The following is a 23,626-nucleotide window of genomic DNA, read 5'->3' as shown; positions in this document are numbered from 1 at the left end:
TGATCAATTTTATTTTACCTTATCTAGCTCATCTATATTTCAGTTTTGAATATATTTCGGCAAAATGATGTTTTTCATGTGTATTTGTGGTCATGGATGTTTTCTAAAAAATTTGAAACTGAGCTTGTTCAGGAGTCTACTTACAAATGTTGGCAGATTTGGAAATGAGTCAAAAACTTCTATAGGCCAAAGTATTTGAATTTGTGCGGTGAGAAATAAACCGTGATTGACAAAAGGGAATTTTTGGTTATTTAGCATTGTGCCTTTTGATCAGTGTCTCAGCTGAGAGGTTAACCTTACCAAAACTGTCTGATTGTAATTAAACCGGGAACAACTTTGTTTCATCTTCCAGAACAATCCCAGTACTACGGTTCCCTTACTTCCCTGTAAACAGGCCATCAGAAAACGGTTCTGAGCCGCTCAGTTTGAAGAATATAATTTCCCTTTGAAGCCTTAGCCTTAAAAAAAAAAAACTCCATAATTTTGCCATACAAAGTATAAACGACAAATCGTTTGCCAAGACGACAGCTAGGAATCAAACATGTCTGCTAGAGAGCCTCCTAGTTTCGTCATGTCTTGTTTTGGATCATTACTTGGTTCGCCAACTCTCACACCTTCAGCAGTTTCTAAAACCTTCAGCTCTAATGTGTCTTCGTAATCCACCTTTGTTTCAGCAGTACAAATGTTTGCACTTTGCTTTGAATCAACGAGTTTACTACCAGCTGAAATACAGACGGCATGTTCATTGCTTTTCTTTGCAACTTGAAGATGATGGACTGAAGTTACATGGTCACGTGGAGTCCCGTACCTGTATCTTGCCGCGTGCTTCCGCTGATCAACAGATCGCACACTCGAGCAAGCCGATGAACTTGCGCTACTGCTCTTATGAACAATTACATTTACTTCACGGTGGGAATAGGTACTTGTCGCTTTTGCTGCGCGTGCGTCATTATCCTCAACTCCATCATACGTTACAATAGGTACTATGTCTTCACGCTGCGCCTGTCTCTTTCGCGGAACACCACTGACCAGTTGGTCAAATGATGTGCCACTCATCATCCTTCCTCTTGTTGGTCCCTCGTTGTTCCCACTATTCGTTGTTGTCTCGTCAGTGAGTGAAGGAGGTTTATCCCTTGCTGGTAGCGCTTTTCTCTGGTTTCGATGGCGAACAAAATTTTCATCCACTGTTGTCTTTTTCTTGACATGTTCTGTGGTAGGAACATGTAAATAAAGACATACATAAATATAAAAAAAAACATAAAACAAAGCTAAATGATGCATCAGTTATGTGATGACATGAAAAATTTCCATTGTTAAAATTGTAAAATAACCAGGTACGTCTTTAGTAAGCTTACTGAGTCAAGAGGCTGGTGGTTGGTTCCATTTGCTAAATCACGTGGTGCCCAGTCAGGTCTTTTACATTCTAACTATATTATCAGCTGAATAGATGCTAGTCTACCCCCCCCCCCACCCCCCCCCCCCCCATCATTTATCAGTTGAGGTTGCCCCAATCGTTTGCCGGTACCCGTTTATACACCTGGGAACAGAAAGAGACAACGTGAAGTAAAAGTGTTTCGTCCAAAACAGGACTTGAAACACCGACCTTCATTGAGTCTCAATAAGGATAACAGCGTTCTAGCTAATTACCGGACCGACCATGCGCTCACCTTTCGATAATTCAAATAAAAACTCACCGGAAGCTGTTCGAAATAGTTTCTTCCTGTCTTCTGTTCGTTCCTAAAATGAAAGATAATAGAAAAAAATATAGTATTCAGCATGTCACAAGCATAGGAAAAAGACAAAAAAAACCCGGCGTCCTTCTCCCCCAACTCCTCTTCGGGAATCGAACCAATGACCCTATCAGTATTCTGTTTGAAAGCAGAGTAAATAAAAGCCGGAAAACTGGGCGCCTTCTCTCGTCGCATGCTATATATATCTTATTCGATGGTTTTACATATAATACGCGCGGATATTTTGCGAGTTGCGTAGTATTTTTCCGAGCCCCGAAGGGGCGAGGAAAAATACGAGCAATGAGCAAAATGTCCGCGAGTATTATATGTAAAACCATCGAATAAGAGATTTATTATTCCACTACAAAAAAGATTTTGTTATTTGGGCTTCTCTGTTTTGGTAACAGTTTTGAAATACACCCGGCATTAACTGTCCATCGGTATATGGCGCGTACGAATGATGTAAACAACACAGAAAGCCAGTTAAATGTCTTTAATTTGATTAGATAAAATGAAAAGATAAATGACAAGTGATTGGCATGCTTAAAACTTGTTTTCGAGTCTGCATCGTTTCAAAAACTATTCTTCGTCCAGTCCGGACATTGTCGCTCCTTTTTTCTGCCTTTTCCGTCCGTATTCGCTCTGTTGTAAACCGGTCAAACCGGGACACTACAGTGTATTACGGTCTCATATTTTGCGCGTTCTCTTGACCTTATTTGGTGAAATGACATAACAGTGGAATAATAAAGGTTCATATCTGATAAGAGTACAGTTAGAGACGTTGCCACTGCGCATGCTCAAATATTCAAGAGTCATGAGTTGAAACTCTCCATACTTTGTGCGACCGAAACTATTTGCAGTATTGATTGAACATTTTGTGTATCACAGTGCAAGTAGTTTTCATTTTTGGTAACGTGCTTGCAAGAGGCTAGATCCAGAGTCATATGGTAGGAACAGCAATATCACATCATGCTTACATGGTGTAGCTGAAGCAACAGCTCACGATTAGCACTTTGAAAGTAGCTTGCTTTGGACCTGTAGTAGTAGATTGCAATCCTGGCGAGAGAATAATATTAATAATAAATTTTAATATTAACATTATTAACCAAATGATGTCGCATTACATTTAAGTGTTGACTGTGGGTAAAATCTAATCTTAATACTATCTTTAGGTAAAGTGCAACTGGTGGGATGTGCATATGGCTCACGCGAACAATACCGTCAGCTGCGCACACCATGAACAATAGCCGTGATTTGTGTGCCAGATCGGTGGGGAAAGATGAAGTCTCTCTCTATAGCATTGTAGCTATAAACATGTTATAAAGAATAAAATTTAACCATTTAAAAGCTGTATGAAAACATTACGAAGATGCCCTCAATTCAAAAAAACAACCGTGTAATTGGCATTTGGTGTTTTGTTCTTTCGCTCGTGCGGTCATATCTAATGTCTATATGCACAGAGGACTGAAAATTAAAACTCTAATAAAAGGTACACACTAATAGTCATTTTCAAACTAATTATAACCGTGCAATTGGCTTCTTATGCTGATCTTTCGGTTACGGGGCTGGGTCGACTTTCGGTCATGTGGTTTGTTGATTTTGGCTGATATACATGGGGTTTTTGTCTGATTATTCGGTTAGTCTCTCAGTGGCCATATTGGTTTCGGCCTTATGTTCACTCCTCTTTCCGTCTGTCTGTCCCTTCCCATATAAATCCGTATGGTTCAGGTATCTTCACTAGTGCTACTAGTGACACGGTTTTCTACATACAAATTAACTTTTTATATGGGCTTAATCCTGAAAGTTTAAAAGCTATATTAAAACTTCAGAAGGTTTCCCTTCATGTTTTAATATTAAAGCTGCAATGCTATACAGAGAGACTTCATCTTTCTCCACCGATCTGGCACACAAAAAAGCCGTGAATGGGCCTCTGCAGAGTTGTACTCACCTTGCGTTGTCAATTAAATATTAAAGCTTAAACAACTGGCCAACAAAATGCGTCCTTTCTATGTCCATTACTGAGAATGAAACTGATTTTCGAGTCACTCTCTTTTCGCCGAGTTGAGGCGGAATGTAAGGTATGTTTAGTGTCCAAAAAAACTTGAAGATACATCGTGCTATGACAGAAAACCGTCTAAATGAGAATAGGGCGGTTGTACTTCCCTATCTGCATTTACAACAGAAATAAATAAGGAAGCCCATTACAAGATCCAGTCTCACCAGCCCCGGCCAACAGCAATTTTTTACATGCCTCAACAATTCGCTAAAAAAATAATTTTAAGACCTAGTCATACACCAGGCCTCTTCCAAGATAGTGACAACTAAGAGCCTGAATGCTTCGGTGATACTTACGCCATTAATATGAAGACTGGTATCACGACGCTGGGGCCGCTCAGATAATCAAACACTGTGTCCAGCAGGGCAGGTCCATTATCAATTGATTCTGTTAACACCGTGTACGAGTTGCGCTTGCCCCTGCGATTCATACATGAGGAGCAAAAGTTACATTCAGTGAAAGAACCAGGAGTTTTACAAAAGGGAGGAGTGAAAAAATAATAAAACAAAACAAAACAAAAGGATCGAGTTCGGAGAAAGTGCAACAATTCCTCCATTCGGGTGAAATTCAGAAAATGGTACCCAACGAGAGCATGAGCAAAATACATAAAATGCAATACACAATCTTAAACGTGTCGGAGCCTGACTTGAAAAAACGTTAAAACACGTTCAACGTTTATCATTACTTATAAAAGACGTTTCGGGCGAAAATCTTCGGCCTTCGTCGGTTAAAAAGACAAATCAATCGCCTATCTAACGGTTTGTGTTTGCAAGTCAGAATCCGATACATTTAAGATTGTATTATGCCCGGGGGGGGGGGGTACTCCCCTATATGGGCTATACGGGGACGTGCCGCTGGATAGGGTATGGTTTTTGGCCCCTCTGTACTGAACAGGGTATATAATTTCAAGCGAGTCTGTCCCGAACGCGTCCTAGACAGGGTATGGTTGCAAGACTGTCGTCGAGTATTTGGCAATCCGAAATCAGAGACGTTAGTCTGCATTTATTTTAGTGAACAATGCTTCACGTCAATTGAGTTTCCACTTAAGGTTCACCGCTGTTAATGTGAAATTTTGGGATTTTTCGCCATCACTTCTAGGAAGTGTATTATTTTATCTGTTGTGATTGGTATTCGCGTTTCAATGCGTGGAACATCACGTCTGGTAAGTGACAGTGGGCCTTTAAATGTTATTACTATTACCAATAAACACTTGTGTAACACAAGAGCTAGATGTTGTCCTTTGTCCTAAATAGGGTCTTAAAATTGAGGACATTGTCCTACACAGGGTAGGGATTTAAGGTTATTTTCGTCCTAAACAGGGTCAGGGTTTCAAACCCCCAGCGGCACCCCTATACCCAAACATGGGTCAAGTGCCCCCCCCCCCCCCCGGGTATTATGTCCATTCCTGGCTGCTATTTTAGTATTTTTCGTTTACATAAAATGTTGTCTCTCTTACTCTCCCGAATTTACTAGCTGTTGTCGGTTTTATCAAAATGTTGAATGACTTTATTTCGTAATTTTTAAAGACATATTTACACCTACAAAAAAGAGAGAGTTTTCCAGTGTTACGAACTGGTTTTGAGCTAACATTTTGCCGAAGAAAACTATAAATTTTCTTTGCCTATTATAAGTCCGAATTTCTCAGGCTATTTAGTACTTCCGAACAGATTTCCACCATGCAATTATTGGACTCAATTTCTGCTGAAGCGGTATTTTTCAAGTTGGATTTTCGTTTTCCATGTTTTTCCTGTCTTAATACATGTATTAAGTGGTACATATGCTCGTAAGAGACGGCCCTCATAACGCGTACGTCTTCCAACAACACGTCTACAAACTCGCTCCAAGGGTCCTCTCTCTTCCTTCCTCTAGAACGGGAGGAAGAGAGTAGGCCCTGGGAACGATGTTGGCTAAGTCAACTGACAGTTGATGTATCAGCCATTGTTCATAGATTCTAGCATCGTATCAATCGCGATTTTTTTTACAAAAGTTACGAAACAATATCAATTGCTGTTCTGTAGCGGTTTCTTACAGACAATTCACAATGAGAAGAAACTGAGGATTTGGAAAAATCATTTTTAGGCTGAGACACGATATGCGATAGTGTTTCGTTATACTGTAAATTCCTCCCCGCGCTCATGAGCACAAAGAATTCTTCAAAAAATACTCTGAGCACTCGCCAAATTCGGAAATCGATACTTTTGAAACAATGTTACATGTGCGCAATGATTGAAATATTTTTTTAAAAATAGATTACTAAATTAAAAGATGATAGAGTTTTCATGAATACCTGAAAGGCCCGCACCATGTTGATGGTTCTATCCTGGAGGGAAAAGCAGAAAAAAGTAAAAATTTGATAATAACAGTTGGGTCATTAAGGTTACATATAAAAGCAAGATATAACAGATCATTACAATGATCCTATATGGAAATATGGCTGATTCATTTCATACGAATGTTTCATGTTAATTGAAGGTTACACGAATCCAGGAATTTCGCGATTTTCCGGTTGAGGAGTACTTTTGTGGGAGTAAAGATGGGCGCTCGTGAGATGTTTGTTTGCGGCTCATTTTCGCTGAGTTCAGAATTCTTGTAATTTACGAGAATAACAACGCATTAATGGAAAATGCAATATACCTACCAGTAGGTAAAGGTTTCTCGTGCAACCACAGCTATAATTTGCTTGATTTAATTTAAGGGTATTTAGGAAACAACAGTAACCAATTACAAAGTGAGCACTAATTTTGAAACCGATGGAGAGGCTGGATATGGATTACAATAGAAAACAGACTCAAAGCATCAACTGAATCATAAAAAACCCGACAAATAGTTGAATTTTGGGTAACAGTAGTTGAAAAATGACAGGCGTGATTGCGATTGGCAAGATAAAAATGGTTTGATTTTGTAGAACAGTACTCGACATGTACAGATGACGGGAAGACATTAGGAAGGGAGAATGATTAATGATGGCGAGGATGAAAATGATTTAAAATATGGACAAACTGGAAAACGAATCTGAACGCATATATAAATCAAAGGAAACCAAGCAATAATGGTTTGATTTTGTAGAACGGTATTAGGAGAATGATAGAAACACATTATAAAGACACAATGACTGGTGATGGCGAGGATCAAAATATGGGCAAAGTTGGTAACCAACTGAAAGCATCCCTTGATCATAAGAAACATAAGATAACATTAAAAGGTGTGGTTTGATTTTGTAAAACCACTCGGCAAATGATAGGAACGCATTCGAAAGGGAGGCTGATTGACTATGACGTCGATTAACATGGATTAACGTACGGACTACATGTAACCCGAAAGCATTCATATCGTTTCAAAAGGCATAACGTAGCAATTATGGTTTGGCTTTGTGGATCAATTCTTGACAGAAACGCAGTAGGAACGACCGTTTTTGTGTACAAGTAATCCCCATGGTACTTAATTTTAACTGTTTAACTTCAACAAAATTTTGACTTAAAAACGTAAAAATCCCCACGACGTAAATAAATAGACGTCTGAGGCGTCCCATATTATCAGTGCTTTCAAACTCTAACTCTGTGTATTATACATTCAGGACCATTGAAAGTCAAGCTGTTGTCAGTTGCAGCATTAGAACTTTGTCAACATGATGCTGTTCGGTTTGGTGTACAAGGTAAATTAACCTTTTTATGAAAACTATTTGGCAGCATTAGGAGGACTTTTTCTAATTATGAAAAATTTACATGTCAGCACCATTCCATTTTCGTTTTGAACAGTTTACAAGTCAGTTTGGTACTCACTCTACTGCAGCATATCCTACAGCGAGCAGGCAAAGAAACAACATAACGAGTAGCAGCAGAAGATAGAACTGGTGTGAGGCTTTGAAGATCCTCTTTGGAGGCACATTAGTCACCATCACCGCCCAGCTCCTAAGGTACATTATGATCACCAGCTTCAGAATGTTCAACATAATCAGACCTGGCGAGAACACTAGGCCCATCCTATAACAACGAAAACAGATCATGTTAAGCCCAGAGGCGCTAGCAGTATGAAATACCCTTTATCACAACTTAACCAAAAATATATAAGTTTTTCGGCGACGGAAATGAGCTTAGTTGCAGGTTACCAAAGCCTCGTAACGTTGTATTGTTGAGGGGAGAGTCGGAGAAAACGACAGATTTTCCTTTCTAAGACCCCGTTTATATGGAGAAAATTTGTCCCGGGAAAGAAGGTCAGCCTCCCAGCCGAGTCAACTTCAGCGAGCGTTTATATGAGAAAAAAGTTGACCCCTTTGCCTGAGCCAACAGCGCTCGCGCATGCTCTGATTGCCTCGCCTTGACGGAGTTGACCAGGCTGGGCGAGCCAAAGTGTTTATATGGAGAAAAGTTGGCCCGGCTAGGAGGGTGACCCTACCATCGAAAAAGGTTGACCCGGCTAGGCGGGTCACCCTTCCAGCCGAGCTAACTTTTAGTTTCTCGTGTAAACGGTTCACCAAGTTTTGTAAGGAAATGTAGGAAAAGTTGACTCGCCCAGGATAGCTCGGGTAGGCGAGTTACCCTTCTACCCGGGACAACTTTTCTCCATATATAAACGAGACCTAAGAAACATTGTTATAGCTACCACCAGGACTCTTCATTAAGGAGAAAAGTTCGATGTGCTCAGCAGACGTTGCACTAGGCCATCGCCAGCTTCTCCAGACCAGAAGGAAGACAACTAGCGTGCAGTTACCCGAGACACACGCTAAGTGTTCTGTTTGTCCTAATGAAACAATATTTGTCACTTAAAGCCTGACAATTCCCCTCTTCCCTGCACCCCATGCATTCCTCCCTTTTTGCAGGCTGACTCTCCCTGCACAAGATCTGCGTTCCTTCTTTGTTACCGGAAATCAAACAACAGAAGGGACGCTTGCTTCGATTCAACAGCATAGCCTGTATAGAGCCAACACCTACAGAGGCGTACCTTAAAGGAATTGTACTCGATCGTTCCAAATATTGTACATGTCAAGCTCGCAAATGAGTAGATTGTTTAAAATGTATCTTACCATATCAATCCCTGACTGTTAATAAGCTGCAGTACATTTTCGGCGAGTTTAAATTCTGGGTAACCTAACTAAAACAAAAAAAGAAAGTGACGCTTGTTAGCGAATTCGACCAGCCGACCTAACGCCATACAATGCTCTCCAAATCCAAGAAGAAAATATGAAGCTGCCTAAAGCGCAATTATAGCAACAGCAGTTATTTGCACCAAACAAACAATTTAACAATAATTAAATCGTTAATCGTTTTACAGAAAAGTTAGTAGAGGGGCACTCGAAATAAATATAAAGAGCTTAGCTGGTCGACAACCCACTGCGTGTCAATAGCGTAACGAGGAGTAGGTGACTACGCAAAGATTCGTACTTTCCTTTGACTTTTTTTTTTTCTTTTCAGAATTAAGATTATTGCCAAAAATACTGATCAGCAAACTTACGAGTTTTTCAAGGTCCATGAGACGGCCTTGAAAACAGTTGAGAAATCTGACAGTAAGTGAGACAAATAGATCACCAGTCACCACACTAAACACCAGTGCCACCAAGTCAATAATGGTCAGCTTAAAGAGTTCCTGGCCAACAGTAGTCTCCCAGCAAAATGAATCTATTGAATAGAAGATACTTATCAGAGGAGTAACGTAACAGAAGAGTAACATTAACTATGTCACTCCCTACAACGTCTAGTCCGGAGGCAAAAATCCCACAACAACAACGACAACAAAAACATAACAATAACAACAAAATCTTTATTTAAATTTTCTTTAAGTGTCAAATGTGTTGCAGCTAAGGTGAATAGTCCTCTCTAATTAACTGCGTAAACGCTACGCATCTTATTGCATGACTATCTGTTATCTCATATTCAACGCGCGTTCATGGAATAATCGTTGAATTTCCTGATGTCTTTTCAAAGAGTAAAACAATTAGAAAGAGTCCTTTCATTATCTTTTATGTCATGATGTATAAGACTGATGTAGACCACGCCTTTCCCTACTGACTCTTCGTCTTCTTTTAATGCAGCAGGTTGCATGGTCTCGCGGTGCTGTATACTGATAAACCTTACAAGGCATTAATCAATGTATATCAACAAAACTTAAACACAGGAGAAATAAAGGAGTTGTCTCACCGATTGTGGTATTTGCTATTTGTGCGGCTACAGGAGTGACAGTTGAGTTCATGACATCAGTGAGAGGGGGGCGGTTTGGAGAAGTTTCTTTTGACTGTAAGAAGAAAATTGAAGAGTAGATAAGTTGCCAGTTACTGTAGTCCCGCAGAATAGCACTGAAGACGTTGGCGGCGAATTTTGTCGGCTTCAGATTAAACAACCATTTAGTCTTTGAGTTTTACTGGATTTATTGTTTTGGCACTAATAGGTTAGATCGATGAATGTTTAGGAAAGGATTTGGTGAATTACCAAGATCGTACACCAGGGAAAGCTGGCTGGTTTTCTGGTTTAATTTGAGACGCTGGTTAACATCTTTTGAGGGTATCAGTTAGGGGATGAACATAGAACGAGTTTGAATCCACTCTTCTGTGAAAGATAAGATAAGAAACCTGTTTAAACAGTTTGTCGGAAAAGTATTTGAAGCTGAATGCTGTCAAATGAACCGGATTTAGTTGGTACAGCTCAAGCAAATTTTGAAAAAGAAGAAACTGCAAACTTACTTGATTAATTTTGTTAAGAAGGGATATCACCAGCACGTACATGTTTCCAAGATACAAAAACATTATCCTGGCCAGAAAGAAAAAAAGATTAACAACGACAATGGTAACAGACATTGATTATACAATAAATATCTTTCTAAACGAATGTAAATATATGAAACTTATATTTTGAACTGCGGACGAAAGATCAAATAGAAGAAAGATCCTCGCAGTTACTACGCAACTCAAGAAGCTGCTTAAGTTGGGTACTAACTGCAGCGAGGATCTTTCTTCTATGTAATCTTTCATCCACAGTTCAAAATATATGTTTCATATATTTACATTTATTTATTCATCCTTCACGGGTGTATTACGAACTCACAATATGACCAGCTCCCAGTTGACTTGATAGCTCAGTTGGTAGAGCACTGCACCGGCATCGTTGAGGTGATGGGTTCGAATCCCGTTCAAGCCTGAATTTTTTAGGCTTTATTTTCGCAGCTGCTTGAGTTGCGTAGTTACTGCGAGGATCTTTCTTTTATTTGAAATATCTTTTTGTAACCAAAACACGAGCGTTACCGATAGAAACCATGATCTTTGCAAGTTTGAAAGAAATGTGTGGTCTGAGAAAATTAAGAGTATTGATACCTTGTCAATTCCCAGTAGAGTGCTACTCTAGGGTGGTACTGCTCCATCATTGCTATCAACTTGAAAAACACTGGGCACACAGCATTCATACCAGTGATGGCTAAAGAGATCTAAAAAGAGAAATTACACCTTTTAAGGTCTAAACGTTTTGGTTTAATAGATACAACCTTCATAAATTTTATGACTGGCATCAGGAAAACAGAAAGGTGCAAGGAAAACGCGAATAATTCTTTTTCATCTCCAACACAGTGTTTGGGAAACACATGGCTTATGCGATCCTTGTTTATCTCCGGTTTCTATTTTAAAAACAATTGAAAAGAATCACCATCAAATATGACATGTTTTCTCACCGGACATTTGAAGGTCTACAGCTCATTAGGTGAACTTTCAATTGCCGTTCGAAGCACGAGTTGTCTGTGATAGTCTCAATCTAATAAGTCTTTGAGCGTTCAAACAAACTCGACAGTTTCTTATCGGGAGTTAAAGTGCGAAAGTTCGTCAAATGTACATCCAGACTTTGAAAATTTGGTGGGATGCCAGTCCGTTGAAAATCCTAGTTTTGTTCTCGGTTGTTCGTTGTTCTGTTTACAACATGGAACAACTAGGAGAATTACCACTTCTCCCTAAGTAGGGTGCCAGGGGTCAAAGTTCACAAAGCCTTCCTAAGTGAAGATGTATCCTAAGTATTGTTTCTTGACAAAAGTCAATGGTTGGACTAACAATACCGTATTGTTGGACTAACAATATCCTACTGTTGGACTAACAATACTCTATTGTTGGACTAACAATACCCTATTGTTGGACTTACAGTACCCTATTGTTGGACTAACAATATCATATTGTTGGACTAACAATACTATATTGTTCATAAACAATACCCTATTGTTGCACTAACAATATCCTATTGTTGAGAAACAATGCTTAAGGACTTCGTGAATTTGGCCCCAGATCTTCAAATGGCAAACCAAACAGTAGTTAACAAGGTAAATTAATGGTACATCGTTAAACGGGCTTTGTCGTAGAGATCATTACGTTTTAGGGTAAAATTAACAGTGTCCTGAAATTAAACACAAGCACCTTTTCTTGAACATGAAATACCTCTTGAAAGCCAATAAAAAGAGGCTATCGAGAGATCTCTCGGAAGATATCAAATGCATGACTTTATCAACGGAGGAACAAACCATAACCTAGTTTTTAGCTATGATTTTGTTCAATTAATACTGTGCAGTCCATTGTTATCCTGTCCCACCAAAGATAAAAGGGTGGAGTACACAGGGGCCATCAGGTGTGCTTTATAAATTCTGGGAAATGCCCACCGTGTCATAGGCTCTGCCGCCAAGTCGGCTGTCGGATGTACTTGTCATAAATGGTAATGCAGTCCCACTGCAGCTGAGCGACAACAGCATACGGCGAGTATCCGGTGCCTTTATAAATAACAGGATATAGTGGCTAAGGAAAGGCTACCCTAGCAGAAAACCCTGGCCCTTCAGGTTGGGGGCTGGGCATGGGGCCAATACCCCCATCCTGTAAAAAAATGTTGATTATGGAAACCGTAAATTCTTCCGGCCCTTTTCCCCCCTCGGGGTCACGGAAATAAGTCAAGTAAGTCACGTTTAAAGTGATACTAAAATAGCTGACATATCCCTTGTAATTTGCAATCGGTATCCATCCTCATACCTCGTATTGTTCCAGCACGGTGGGTGGCCTGCCTTCCTTTTCTCGCTCATCCGACCGCTTAACGACCAAGTAGATCAAATAAGCACTGGCGCTTAACACTCCAAGGACGAGGATGTTAGCCACCACACGGAGGGCTATTTGACTTTTCCTAAAAAAATCGAACGTCCAACAGCGTTCAGTAAAAACAGCTAAAACATACACTATCAATTCCATTGTTTTCTTCTGAGACCAGTTATCCACGTTATGACTGCATTTGGGCTAATTCGTTTACAAAATACCAAATAGCTTTTGGTAGCTTTTGGTCGGATCAAGTAGATCGACTTCTTTTGCTACTGATCAGAATGGTCCACAGTTTGCAGACCCAGATTAAGTTTGTTCTATGAAATGAGCCAGGTGTTTTTATACATAAACAAAGTAAATAAAAACAGGACAGGAAAACGTTAATTTGTTTGTAGCGTACTTGTTTTTTGTTTTCCCTTGTTCGACTGCTTCCAACATTTGTTCCTTCAAAGGTAAACACGGGAGACAAAATCAGTGAATAAGATAGCATAAAAGGTATTGAATGCTACCAGAATACGAAAAGCGTGAAATGAACCAACCCTTATGGCTGTAGTAAGAGAGGCTAATTTGTTGTCAGCTGTTTCTCGCTCGGTGATAAGAAAGTCCCATGCCGAGAACACGCGCCAACCAAAGGGGTACTGGTCATTTTGCCCTGATGATTTCACCAGGCGCTGCTCACGAGTGATCCTGGAAAAAAAGAGTAGCAAATGAAATCATTTCTTTTCTAAGAATTCTCTGTTTTGTTGTATCCACTGTTTAAATAAGTGTGAAAGTGTAAAAGACGCGGCGCTCTGAGTGATTTCAACTGAATACTGTAAAACCAATTGCAAACAACCCACTAAACTAATAAAAATTTGAAGCAAAGGCAATAAACAAACTTCACAACCGGCTCGAAAAACGTAGGCAAGAAAGAACTCGTTTTGGTTTTGCTTCTTATTTGTTGAGAAATTGGCGAGATTTTTTTTTGACTAATTAAAGAGGTTTTAAAGTGAAGCCCCTCAGGCGCGAAGCTAAACGTACTTACGCTCTAAGGACGATAATGATACTGAAGAGGTAAGTGCCCATGAATACTACAAAGTAGGCCAGCGGTAGAGGGTACTTAACCACGCCCACTTGGATGTTCTCGTTGCCATAGTAACCATAAAATAGAAAAGAATACTCCAAGTAGCCCTAAAAAAGAAAAAAAGAACAAACAAACAAACAAACAGAAGCAAAATCAAAATGAGAGAGAATTTTATGTTAGCATTTCAAAAGATGTACAGCCAGGTTATATTCTGACCTCTTTTTTTCGGTTGCTATTCTACAGCTGCTGTCAGTCTTATTAATCGCCTGGCATTGCTATCTTGTTTGGGGTACCAGGATTTGAGCAATTACATAAACCTCCTAAGGTTTTACGGGAACATTAAAAAAGCAACGAGACAAGAGCGAAATCTTGAGCAATAGGTTGCGATGGTATTTCTCTTATTCTTGCTTGAGTCAATGCCACAAGCATCGGGGAGAGAGACTGGCGGATTTACAGGCAATCCCTGGAATCACATAAACTAAAGAGGACTGAAGAGTTTATTAGTGCTCTATGCAAACTAGCTGGAGTTAATCACAACAGATGTGAGCCAAATAGTTCTGGAAACGTCAGGCTATTACTTTCCAGCTGGCTGTCGCGGAGTACCAACCTTGGCGTCAAGAACAGTCGTTAGACGCTGGGCTGTACGCTTTTGACTTTCCGGGATTGTGAAAGCCGTTGATGGGCTCATAAGCTAAGGAAAAATAAAACGAATAATGTCAATCTTTCCTGAATTACAAATATCCCTCGAGAATGATTTATTGATAATGGGATGTTGTAAAGTTTAGTACACAATCTAAAGTGAGATTGAATGACTTTAATATGGGGAAGATGTCCGTCAAATATGGCGAAACGGAAGAACTCAAATGATTTATTATAAAAAACAATTTGGAACTCAAATGGTACGCGTGAAATAACAGAAACGTTCCCGGTTAAGTAGTTTTGCTCTGGAGTTAGATCTTAGCGAGAAGAAGAACGGTTCTGAGTCTATTTAAACGATTAAAGGGCCGAATTTAAGGGATAGAGCCAGATAGTAGTAATAGTAGTAGTAGTAGTAGTAGTAGTAGTAGTAGTAGTAGTAAATCGCTTTATTTGCATGACCGCAAGATTTTACAGTATTGCAAAAGCTAAGTAATTAGTCATGAAACAAAGGTAATAGAAATATTGTCCTAAGTTACATCACTTTCATTTGATAATAACAATGTATCACGTATATCTGTACAAGAGGAAATGAACTTCATTACTAGCTTATTTACATGATGATCGTTAGAGTTCGTGAGTAGTTTTATGCTTTCTGAGGTTGATTTCCTGTCAAGGGCAGGTATTATCTCATTTACTTGATTTAAGAAAGTCTCCCTCTGAAAAGAGTATCTGCTACATTGAAACAAGAAATGAGATTCATTTTCCACTTGATTTGATTTGCACAATGGGCATAGTCTGCTTTCCCTGGGTATATGATCTCTCTGTTACCGACCTAGTTCAATCATAAGTTTATGATTACTTATTTTAAACTTCACTAGTAGTATGCAATACCTTTTATTAATAAGAGAGTTAAAGGGATTGGCAATGTGACTCTGCTAGCATAAAAATCTCTGAGTTGTTTTGTTGGGTTTCATTATTAAACGTTATACTGATACGAACTCTTAGATTTTAGAGATGGGTCAGAGAATGAACTCTCTAGAGTATGTTAAAGTGCTAAGTAAACCCATGAAATTCCTACTGAGGGTTAGACCTAGAAAGGAAATGGGAGACGGAACGAGACAAAGAAAGAAATCTATTAGAACAAGATTTTTAGAGCAAGTCGCTAAACTCTTACCTGTGGAGCGACGACAAAAATGGTGATGAATGTTAAAAGGATAAAGTTAAGCCACACCAAAGAACGTAAAAACAGGAAAAATGAACCAATTCCAGCCCCAAAATGCCCTGTAGAAAAAACGCAAATTGACAACGTTTAGTAATACGACAATTAAGCCATTATAATTTCTTTCAAGACAAGCTCCAATCGTTTTTTTTTAATATAACTTAACATCACATAAACTAACTTACAATAAAACAAGACATCACAATTCCTTTTTACTATTTATGCTCTTCTCTACTCCTATATCTGTATTATTTTGACTATTTATATACAAATTTAATTGTAATTTGTTGGATTAATGGATTTGATGTAGTAAAGACATAAATGACTAAATAAATAAAGCTTCAAGAATCGTAAGTGGATCGGTGTTCCACGGAGAAACTCAGTTGGGTTTTAGAAAGTTTTTCAGGCCTTCTTTTCTCAGCTGCTCAGTGAAGGGGCACTGTCACGAAGACTTCGCTGAATGTTAATCAAAGCTGCTCAAATATTTGACAAAGAACCTATTCCCTTAGATGAAATTGCTCTTAGAGTACTTGGAGGAAAATATCAAATGATTTCTCCAAGGAAGAGTAAACTTTAATCAGTTTTAGCGATTTCTCCAAATTATACAGGAAGAACTTGAAACAAAATTTGCAATCCACTTCCATCCTAGCCATCCCCAGCCAAAGATTAATTTCATCCACACCAACAAAACATGTTTAATTAAACCAGGTTTAACAAAATGAAATTTTTTAACAGAAAGCTGAACCATTGACTTTGACACAGGATTCAAGTAAACTTAAACTTATGCTTTCATTTGTGCTAAATCTGTAGTCGACAAAAATCCAAAAGCAGCTTTTATGAAGGAAACAATTTTAAACTGTGTTTAACTAAACAGCTTTTAAACGTGTTTAAGCCTTGGTGTGAATGGGGCATGTTAACAAGACGGAACCACAATTTTAACGTTTCCATCGATGCAAATATGTTTTTTTTGCTATTCAAAGTCACACTAAAAAATAGGTGACACTGCCCCTTTTAGTTATCTTTTAATTTGCGTAAATAACTGCGCTAGTCTCTCTTTAATTAATTTTAAACGACTTTCATCATATCATCATATATCCTTTTCGTGCCTCGTGGCACATAGGGCCTTCACAGAGCTTCTCCACTCCTCTCTATTGGTTGCTGCGGTCCGCACCTCCTCCCACGATCTCCAACCTGCTTCTTGCCTTTCTTTCTCTACTGTCCGTCTCCAGGTGGTTTTTGGTCTTCCCCTTCTCCTTTTACCTTCTGGTGCCCAGCTCATGGCAACGACTTTATTTTCGCTTAATTCATCAAGGTTTCAGTCAGTTATCTCACCTTGAATATTTTTTATCCTCTTTTCCCAAGGAATGAAGAACACGATGAAGTTTTGGAAGTGTCTTTTCATTTGCCGCAAAAACTACCGGACGTGATGGTAAGAAAGAACATTATATTAGATATTTTTTTGTCAGTCTAATACAGAGGAAGAGTTTGACGAAAAACATTACAAAAACAAAGTTAAAGTTAACCCCGAAACGCGAGTCAAACAAGGACAAATGTCCACAAAGCAAACTGTCGCTCACTTTCTCTCTGTCTCTCTCCCATGTCACTCGTAAATTCAGCCCCTCTGGATTGTCTGCGCATGTATTGCGCAAAAGGGAAGAGCTCTGGGGTCGAGAATGTTCCCATGTACAAAAGAACGGTATGGACTGCGCATGCCTTGCACGTTTGAGCAATATGAAGCTTATGGGAAGCACTGATTTGAAGACAGGGTTATGTTACCTAGCAACATTGTTGCCAAAATAGCAGTCATTATTTGCTTAGTCTCACATGCAGCCGTTAGTTGAGTCGACCGCATTGCTTAACCCCAAATAAAAGCGATTAAAATAAAAGATTTACTTTACTTGATCTAAAGAGCAAAAATTGTTACCCTTATTCGGGACTCTGTGAAATGTTGCAGCTTGTTCAAATCACCTGAATGTTCTTCCACGTACTTTTTAGCATATCTGTTAAAATAAATATTAAAGACAGTTTGTTCGAATCTCTTTTCATGATCAAGGCGGAAGCAGAATCCACTGAACGTGGTAAGTACAGAGGATCCGAGGAGTCAATAGGCCATTTCCTAGTCGTTGTGAACCTCATTGTAAAAGCGACGCTAAGTGCAGAGCTATCTTTTCAAATGAAAAGTAGTTTTGTTTGCACATGAACAAAAAGTAATTTTCATAATAAAAACTTTGCACTTAGCCTCGCTTTCATAATGAGGTTCACAACAACTCGGAAATGGCCAGGAGATGGCCTATAGTGTAGAGTTCACCACTCACATTTTTTTGTGCCTGCCCTCATCATGATTTCACGTAGCGCTTTCTTTCCTATCAGAAAATTTACTCTACGTAGATGAGTGTGAAAATCTTCTTACCTAAGGATGTCTAATTTTTTGTCCATAGTCCATGGCTTGACTCTGAGGCCTTCAATCATGTCAAGATGCATCTGAATGCTCTCAAACACATCTGTGAACACCTCTTCGGGTTGTGTCTTCCTCGAAGACACACTGCAGTAAGTAAGTAAGTGAATCCTTCATTTAAAGAGGGTAGCATTCAATATTAAGAAACACTGCAAAACGGCAAAATGGAGTTGGAAGGAAGGGAAGATCTGGTGTGGGGTTTATCTGCACTTTTCACTTTTTGGCGTGGAACTCACCCTAAGAGCGCTAGCACTCTAGGGCTCCTCAATTTTGGCATTCTTACTAACTTCCTCAGTTTCACAATGTTAGGTACTCGCTCGGTGCTAGTGTAAAGTACCAGGACTTTCTTCTTTTGTTAACAGGATTCAAGTTATTCTTTGTTCGTTAGACGTTAACTGCTGCTTGAACGACACACTAAAACTACAGCGTTAAACTTGCCTGGCTGCATGAATTATAGGCAAGCTGACCTGGAAGCGATTCCTAAATGACATGGTTGACGGAAGAAATTCAGGAAATTCCATACCCTGTAATGTTCATTATTTGAGTTTATTCTTTTTAGGGCAACCAGAATTATAAACTCAGCCTTTCTCCGCAACTACTGACTAGTACCAACAACTAGTAACTACATAACCGGATTCGCGTAATCTTATGCTTTGTTGTAATCATGTTTGCTATTCAACGTTAGAGAGTAGCGGATGGCACCACACAAAAGTGATTAGACAAGCGAAAACGGCACTAACAGGGCAACTGGCCACAGGTGATAGATAGCAAACAGGCAGTCAGGTTAATGGGGGTTGATTGTTTTTCCCAATTTTTACCTTTCGAATCTGTTTATAATCACAGCCTTTCATTTCTTGGAAAAACAGGAAAACGCCCCAAAAACTGACATTTAATGTCGCTCACAATAGCACTACCAACATTATTGCAAACCAAATAACAACTTGATTAATAACAAAATTAGTTTCGCAACGATAAATTGCATTTGCCTTTGTCTCGGGATTCGACAGCCCAGTTAAAACTGCTAAACACGCTGTGCAATGTACAAAACAAATTAACAAAACGCGTGGGTTGGTAGATGGTATATGAAACAGCTGTGAATGAAATATCTTTAAAATTCGGCTAATCATGAGTTTCACCAGGATTAAAAGCTAAGATAGCACTCCGTTTCTTTCGATTCGCATAGCCACCCGGAATCGACATTCAAATCCTAGAAGTATGCAGGCGGGATGGTTGTCACATGAACCAAGATTAATGGCCGAACTTCTGTAGTTGTTATCGGAAGGTTATAGATTGGACATCTGTTGGAAGAACTCAGATTTTCTTTTCCAAGTATACCTGTGTCATTGACTGAAAAATTCATCTGTCATGAGAATGATACTCACCTTGGTAAGGTCACCTTTTTCTCATGATTCCTTTGCTCATCGTCACCTTGGTTCGTTGCGCAGTTTCCAGATGATCGTTTCCTCAACTTCGGAGGGTTCAATTCTGAAGGCGAGTTGTTTCCACTGGGGTCCACTGAAGTCTTTCTAGCTGAATAACTTTCAGTTGTTTCCCTTTCTAGGGTAACACCTTCCTCGAGACCTAGTTGGGTCATCATAATGAACACCATCAAAAATAAACATTAGGGAACTGGTCATAACAAGTTTGTTCAAAGAGTACCCACCTTGTCTGGGATAGGGGTGTTATCGAAGACACCACCTATCTAATGAACGTTACCGACAAAATTTTATTGGCTTTAAAATTTGAGTTGACACAGATCATTATATTCAGCTAGCAAGAGTCAGCATTGGTAGATAAACAAGAAAAGTGAGGTTTGAATCTCACTGTCATTTTTTTGCGGCTGGATAGAGGGGTGGCTATACAATAAAGACACCATCTTTTGAGGTTGAGGAAGGGTGGGGAGGAGAGGGAGGAGGGGTTGCAAGCAGAGACAAGCATCTATTTTGTGGTTTGGTGAGCATGTCGTTCTCAGTATAGTAGTTTTGGCCACTTCCTTTATTGTCATCTTCATCGTAATCGTAATCGTCATCGTCTTAGTCTTCATTCATTTGCGCCTTTGATCATTCTAATGTTAAAGGGCGCTATATAAGTCAATAAATTATTGTGAAATTATCATTATCATCAAGGTAGTAATCATCCTCCTTATCATAGTCGTCATTGCCAAGTTACGTAAAGCCTCTTATAAGCGCACGGGACTCTTATTTCAATTTTGAATTTTTCTTAAAGGTTGCATAAGTTTGTTGAGTTGATAACTTAAGCTTTTAAAGACTAATAATAAACCTTTACTCTCCTTCAGTTTTCCCAGTTACTTCAAGCATTATGAGGTAGAAGGAGAGGGACGATTTCCGAGACACAAAGGAGACGCTCATTCAGGGGTGGGGAGCTTATTAGAGGATTTTCGTAATATACTACTTAATCTTCAACGTCAACGCCACCATGATCACCTAAGAACAACTTTTTCTTTCTTGTTCGTCTTTTTTTTCTTCAAGAATAGAGCTTATGGTGACAGTCAAAGCGATTTTTTCGCACAGTGTATTCTTTTGGATAAATCGTCTGGAATTTGCCTGTAGGCTAATAGCGGTAGTTTCGATTTCAAGCGCGTTAGAAAGTTTTCTCTTGATCTGTTTCACTTTCCAAACCCTCTTATAAAACTAGAAGGCACACCTCAAGAAAACCTTTGGTAGTTATACATTTGAAAATAGAAACAACAACAACAACAACAGCAACAACAAAGAGCCATCTAAACAATTCTCGCCCCTAGAGATCAGAAACCCACCGACGCTGTCAGTCATGCGCAAAAGGGAAGAGCTTTGGGGTCGAAAATGCATCTAAACGGTCTGGGCTGGAGGTTACGCATGCGCACAACCAAATTATCCGTGGCTACATTGGACACTGTCCCGGCTGAAATTAGTGTAAAAGGTACAAAAGGTTAAAGCATAGGATATATGTACTGATTATAACAGCAGGGAAACAAAACAAACTTAAGGTGTCCTAACCATAACTGATAGAACCCCCCGATACCATATATTACACACTGTGAATAATCATACCTCGTATCTCTGAGGAGAATTTGGTTTCACTTGCCGACATTTCGCCTCTCGCTTATAACAGTGACAAATGTCTCCTAAACGACTGCAAAAGAAGAACCATACATTAAATCTCGGAAGATCATGCAGGAGCTAGTGGCTCTTACTGACCTGAATGAAACATTTTTTTAAGCCGTTCTTCCCGCTTCTGCAGGTACGAAATCGATTTTCATAGCCAAAGCAACATTTTTTTAAAGTTACACGGACCACACTATAGCTAAAAATAACATAAGACTCGTGGTTTTGTTCTGGTATCCTCGCCATTGTTTTTTTTTACCTTCAACTAGAAAACCTGTATTTTGTATTATATTCAGTTTGTTATGTGTGTAGTGTGGCAAATAAAGATATAAAGAAGATACATCTACTTTAACGTCAACCGCGTCCCTGATGTTCCTTGACGCGAAAACGAATGTGACGTCACCTAGTAAGCCGATCAAGAGTCCGGCCAGCCGTCTCGGCGCCAAGTCGAGCAAAAATTGAGCTTGGGTCTCGGAAACGAGGTTGCGTCAGGTGGACATGCGAAGTTGTGTGTTTAAAGGGAGGGGTTCACGGTTCTGCGCATGTCCATGAATCAAACTACTTTTTCGCCTTTGCGAGCTATGATTCGTTGTTTATGAACCATTCGGAAAGGAATAGGTAACTCGGGTGGTAATCTTTCATATGATTGCGTTATTTCGCATGTAAATAACTGTAAACCCATCAACCATGGAATAAATCCTACGGGTCAACGCTAAATAAATTTAACGTCTGAGACCTTAAAGTCGTCTGTTGAGTGCGTCTAAACGAAGCACTTAACTAAAGACGTTAAAGTTGTCAGACGTTAAATGCGTCTGTCCTATTTACAGTTTTTATACTAGACGTTAAAGTCACCTCGAGACGACTTTAACTTCTCTAGTATAAAAACGGCCAATACGAGTACAATCCACTTCCATTTTCTGTAAATTTTGGTCATCAGTCATTTTGCTTGGACTAATTATAGAATGTGATTACTGTAGTACATGTAATAAAGTATATGTGAGTGGGATTTTTAAGGCCATAAAGTTGATAAGAAAGAGAAAAAAGCATTTGGATTCATGCACATAGGCTGAAATGTGAACCCCTCCCTTTAAGGCCACCATTCAACCAGCACTTGTCCCTGAATTTGGGATTTGTTTTCACTCTTTTATGTTCTTGAAATGAATTGTCGTGAGGTGCGCAATGCTATATCGGCGAATCACAAACAGTGGAAATTTTAATTTAACTTCGATATGTCAATTTCCTGAAATTTCAAATATTCCCCCTAATTTATTCATCTCCCAGGAGTATATTATGAACTCCAGAATTGCAGAGGCCATGGGTTTTATTCCGTTCAAGCCCGAATTTTCTTCAGGCTCGATTCAGGCTTTCGTTTCGAAATTGCTCAACGTTTGCTCAAAAAACTGTGATGGTCTTCCATGCATTTAAATCTCTTATCAGCATTTCAAATATATGATATTTTATATAATCACTCTAAGAAATGTCAATTTGACCAATTTTCGTAGCTAGCTAACCCGTGGGAGATTTAGGCAAATGTAAATAGACGGCGACCAACTCACTTGGCTGTTTCAGTCTTGCACTACAACTTTGTCTCCAACTTCTCTATTAAACTGAGTTCAGTAAAAGAGTGTAAGTCACCAATTTCGAGGTCGCGTAGTTATTGGTTATTCTCACAGCTCCACGGCTGTATCACGATGTTTATGCCCTCAACATTAATACTTACGCAATATCCTCCCGTGAAAGATAGGTTGTAACGTAAATTAATGTTAATCGTGACCGTAAAACAATTAATTGGAATTCCTCTAAAGTTAACGTTTCCGTCTAATAATGAGAACGAATTTTTTTTTTTGAAAGAGGTTTTAAATTTTAAATTCGCACGGTCGATTGCATGGTAGAACATGTCTAACTCAAATTGGTTGGCTAAATCATAAATCATAAATAAAAAATAAAAAAATAATAATTTATGTTGTCTTCTGTAGCACATTATTGCGAGCACTAAATGTTTTCTGAAATAACTTCCTGTTTACAGGCGACGTTCTCACTTGCTAGGGATTTTCTCGTAACGGTACGATGAAAACGTTTTGTTAATGATCAAAAAGATATCATTTACGCAGCTTTAATTGTGTTCAAAATGCGTGGTTTATACTATCAGAAAAGTAAAATTTTCACAGTAGATATGTGTAACCGTATAATCCGTATAACCGCAATTTGAAGGATGTGTTATGATACGACCAAACGAGGTATAATGAAAAGCTACCTCCAATCGTTGTTGCAAACGGTAGATAACTGATTCTAAGTACTCACACGAAACACAGGATTTAGTTGGGTT

The 23,626-nt window shown here is 39.1% G+C and overlaps 1 protein-coding gene across 1 annotated transcript; it reads right to left on the bottom strand.

Annotated features, from left to right (window-relative positions):
* Positions 1–22,968, bottom strand: LOC146457507 (transmembrane channel-like protein 3). Its single transcript, XM_085091877.1, has 23 exons — positions 22,857–22,968; positions 21,247–21,328; positions 19,579–19,777; positions 18,152–18,283; positions 17,666–17,741; positions 17,074–17,155; positions 15,697–15,803; positions 14,491–14,574; positions 13,845–13,990; positions 13,360–13,507; positions 13,221–13,264; positions 12,761–12,908; positions 11,084–11,193; positions 10,457–10,523; positions 9,918–10,011; positions 9,235–9,398; positions 8,807–8,874; positions 7,566–7,766; positions 6,074–6,106; positions 4,083–4,205; positions 2,708–2,786; positions 1,695–1,737; positions 1–1,208 (listed from the first exon to the last, which is right to left on the bottom strand). Exons 2-23 carry the CDS (start codon positions 21,284–21,286, stop codon positions 529–531), a joined length of 2,868 nt encoding a protein of 955 aa, XP_084948003.1. The 5' UTR covers positions 21,287–21,328; positions 22,857–22,968; the 3' UTR covers positions 1–528.
* Between the last annotated feature and the right edge of the window lie 658 nt (positions 22,969–23,626).

This window comes from Pavona decussata, unplaced genomic scaffold (genome assembly GCF_977016875.1).
Source record: "Pavona decussata unplaced genomic scaffold, jaPavDecu1.1 SCAFFOLD_242, whole genome shotgun sequence".
Taxonomy (NCBI): Eukaryota; Metazoa; Cnidaria; class Anthozoa; order Scleractinia; family Agariciidae; genus Pavona; species Pavona decussata.
This window is presented reverse-complemented; position numbering and strand designations above follow the sequence as displayed.

Bases quoted from the DNA above. Each gene is read 5' to 3' on its own strand.
- LOC146457507 (XM_085091877.1), bottom strand. From the start codon at position 21,286: ATGTCGGCAAGTGAAACCAAATTCTCCTCAGAGATACGAG. The intron at 10,524-11,083 runs GTATCAATACTC...CTTTCTGGCCAG, and splicing joins CTCTACTGGGAATTGACAAG to GATAATGTTTTTGTATCTTG. The intron at 2,787-4,082 runs GTAAGTATCACC...TTCTCTCGCCAG, and splicing joins CCAGTCTTCATATTAATGGC to GATTGCAATCTACTACTACA.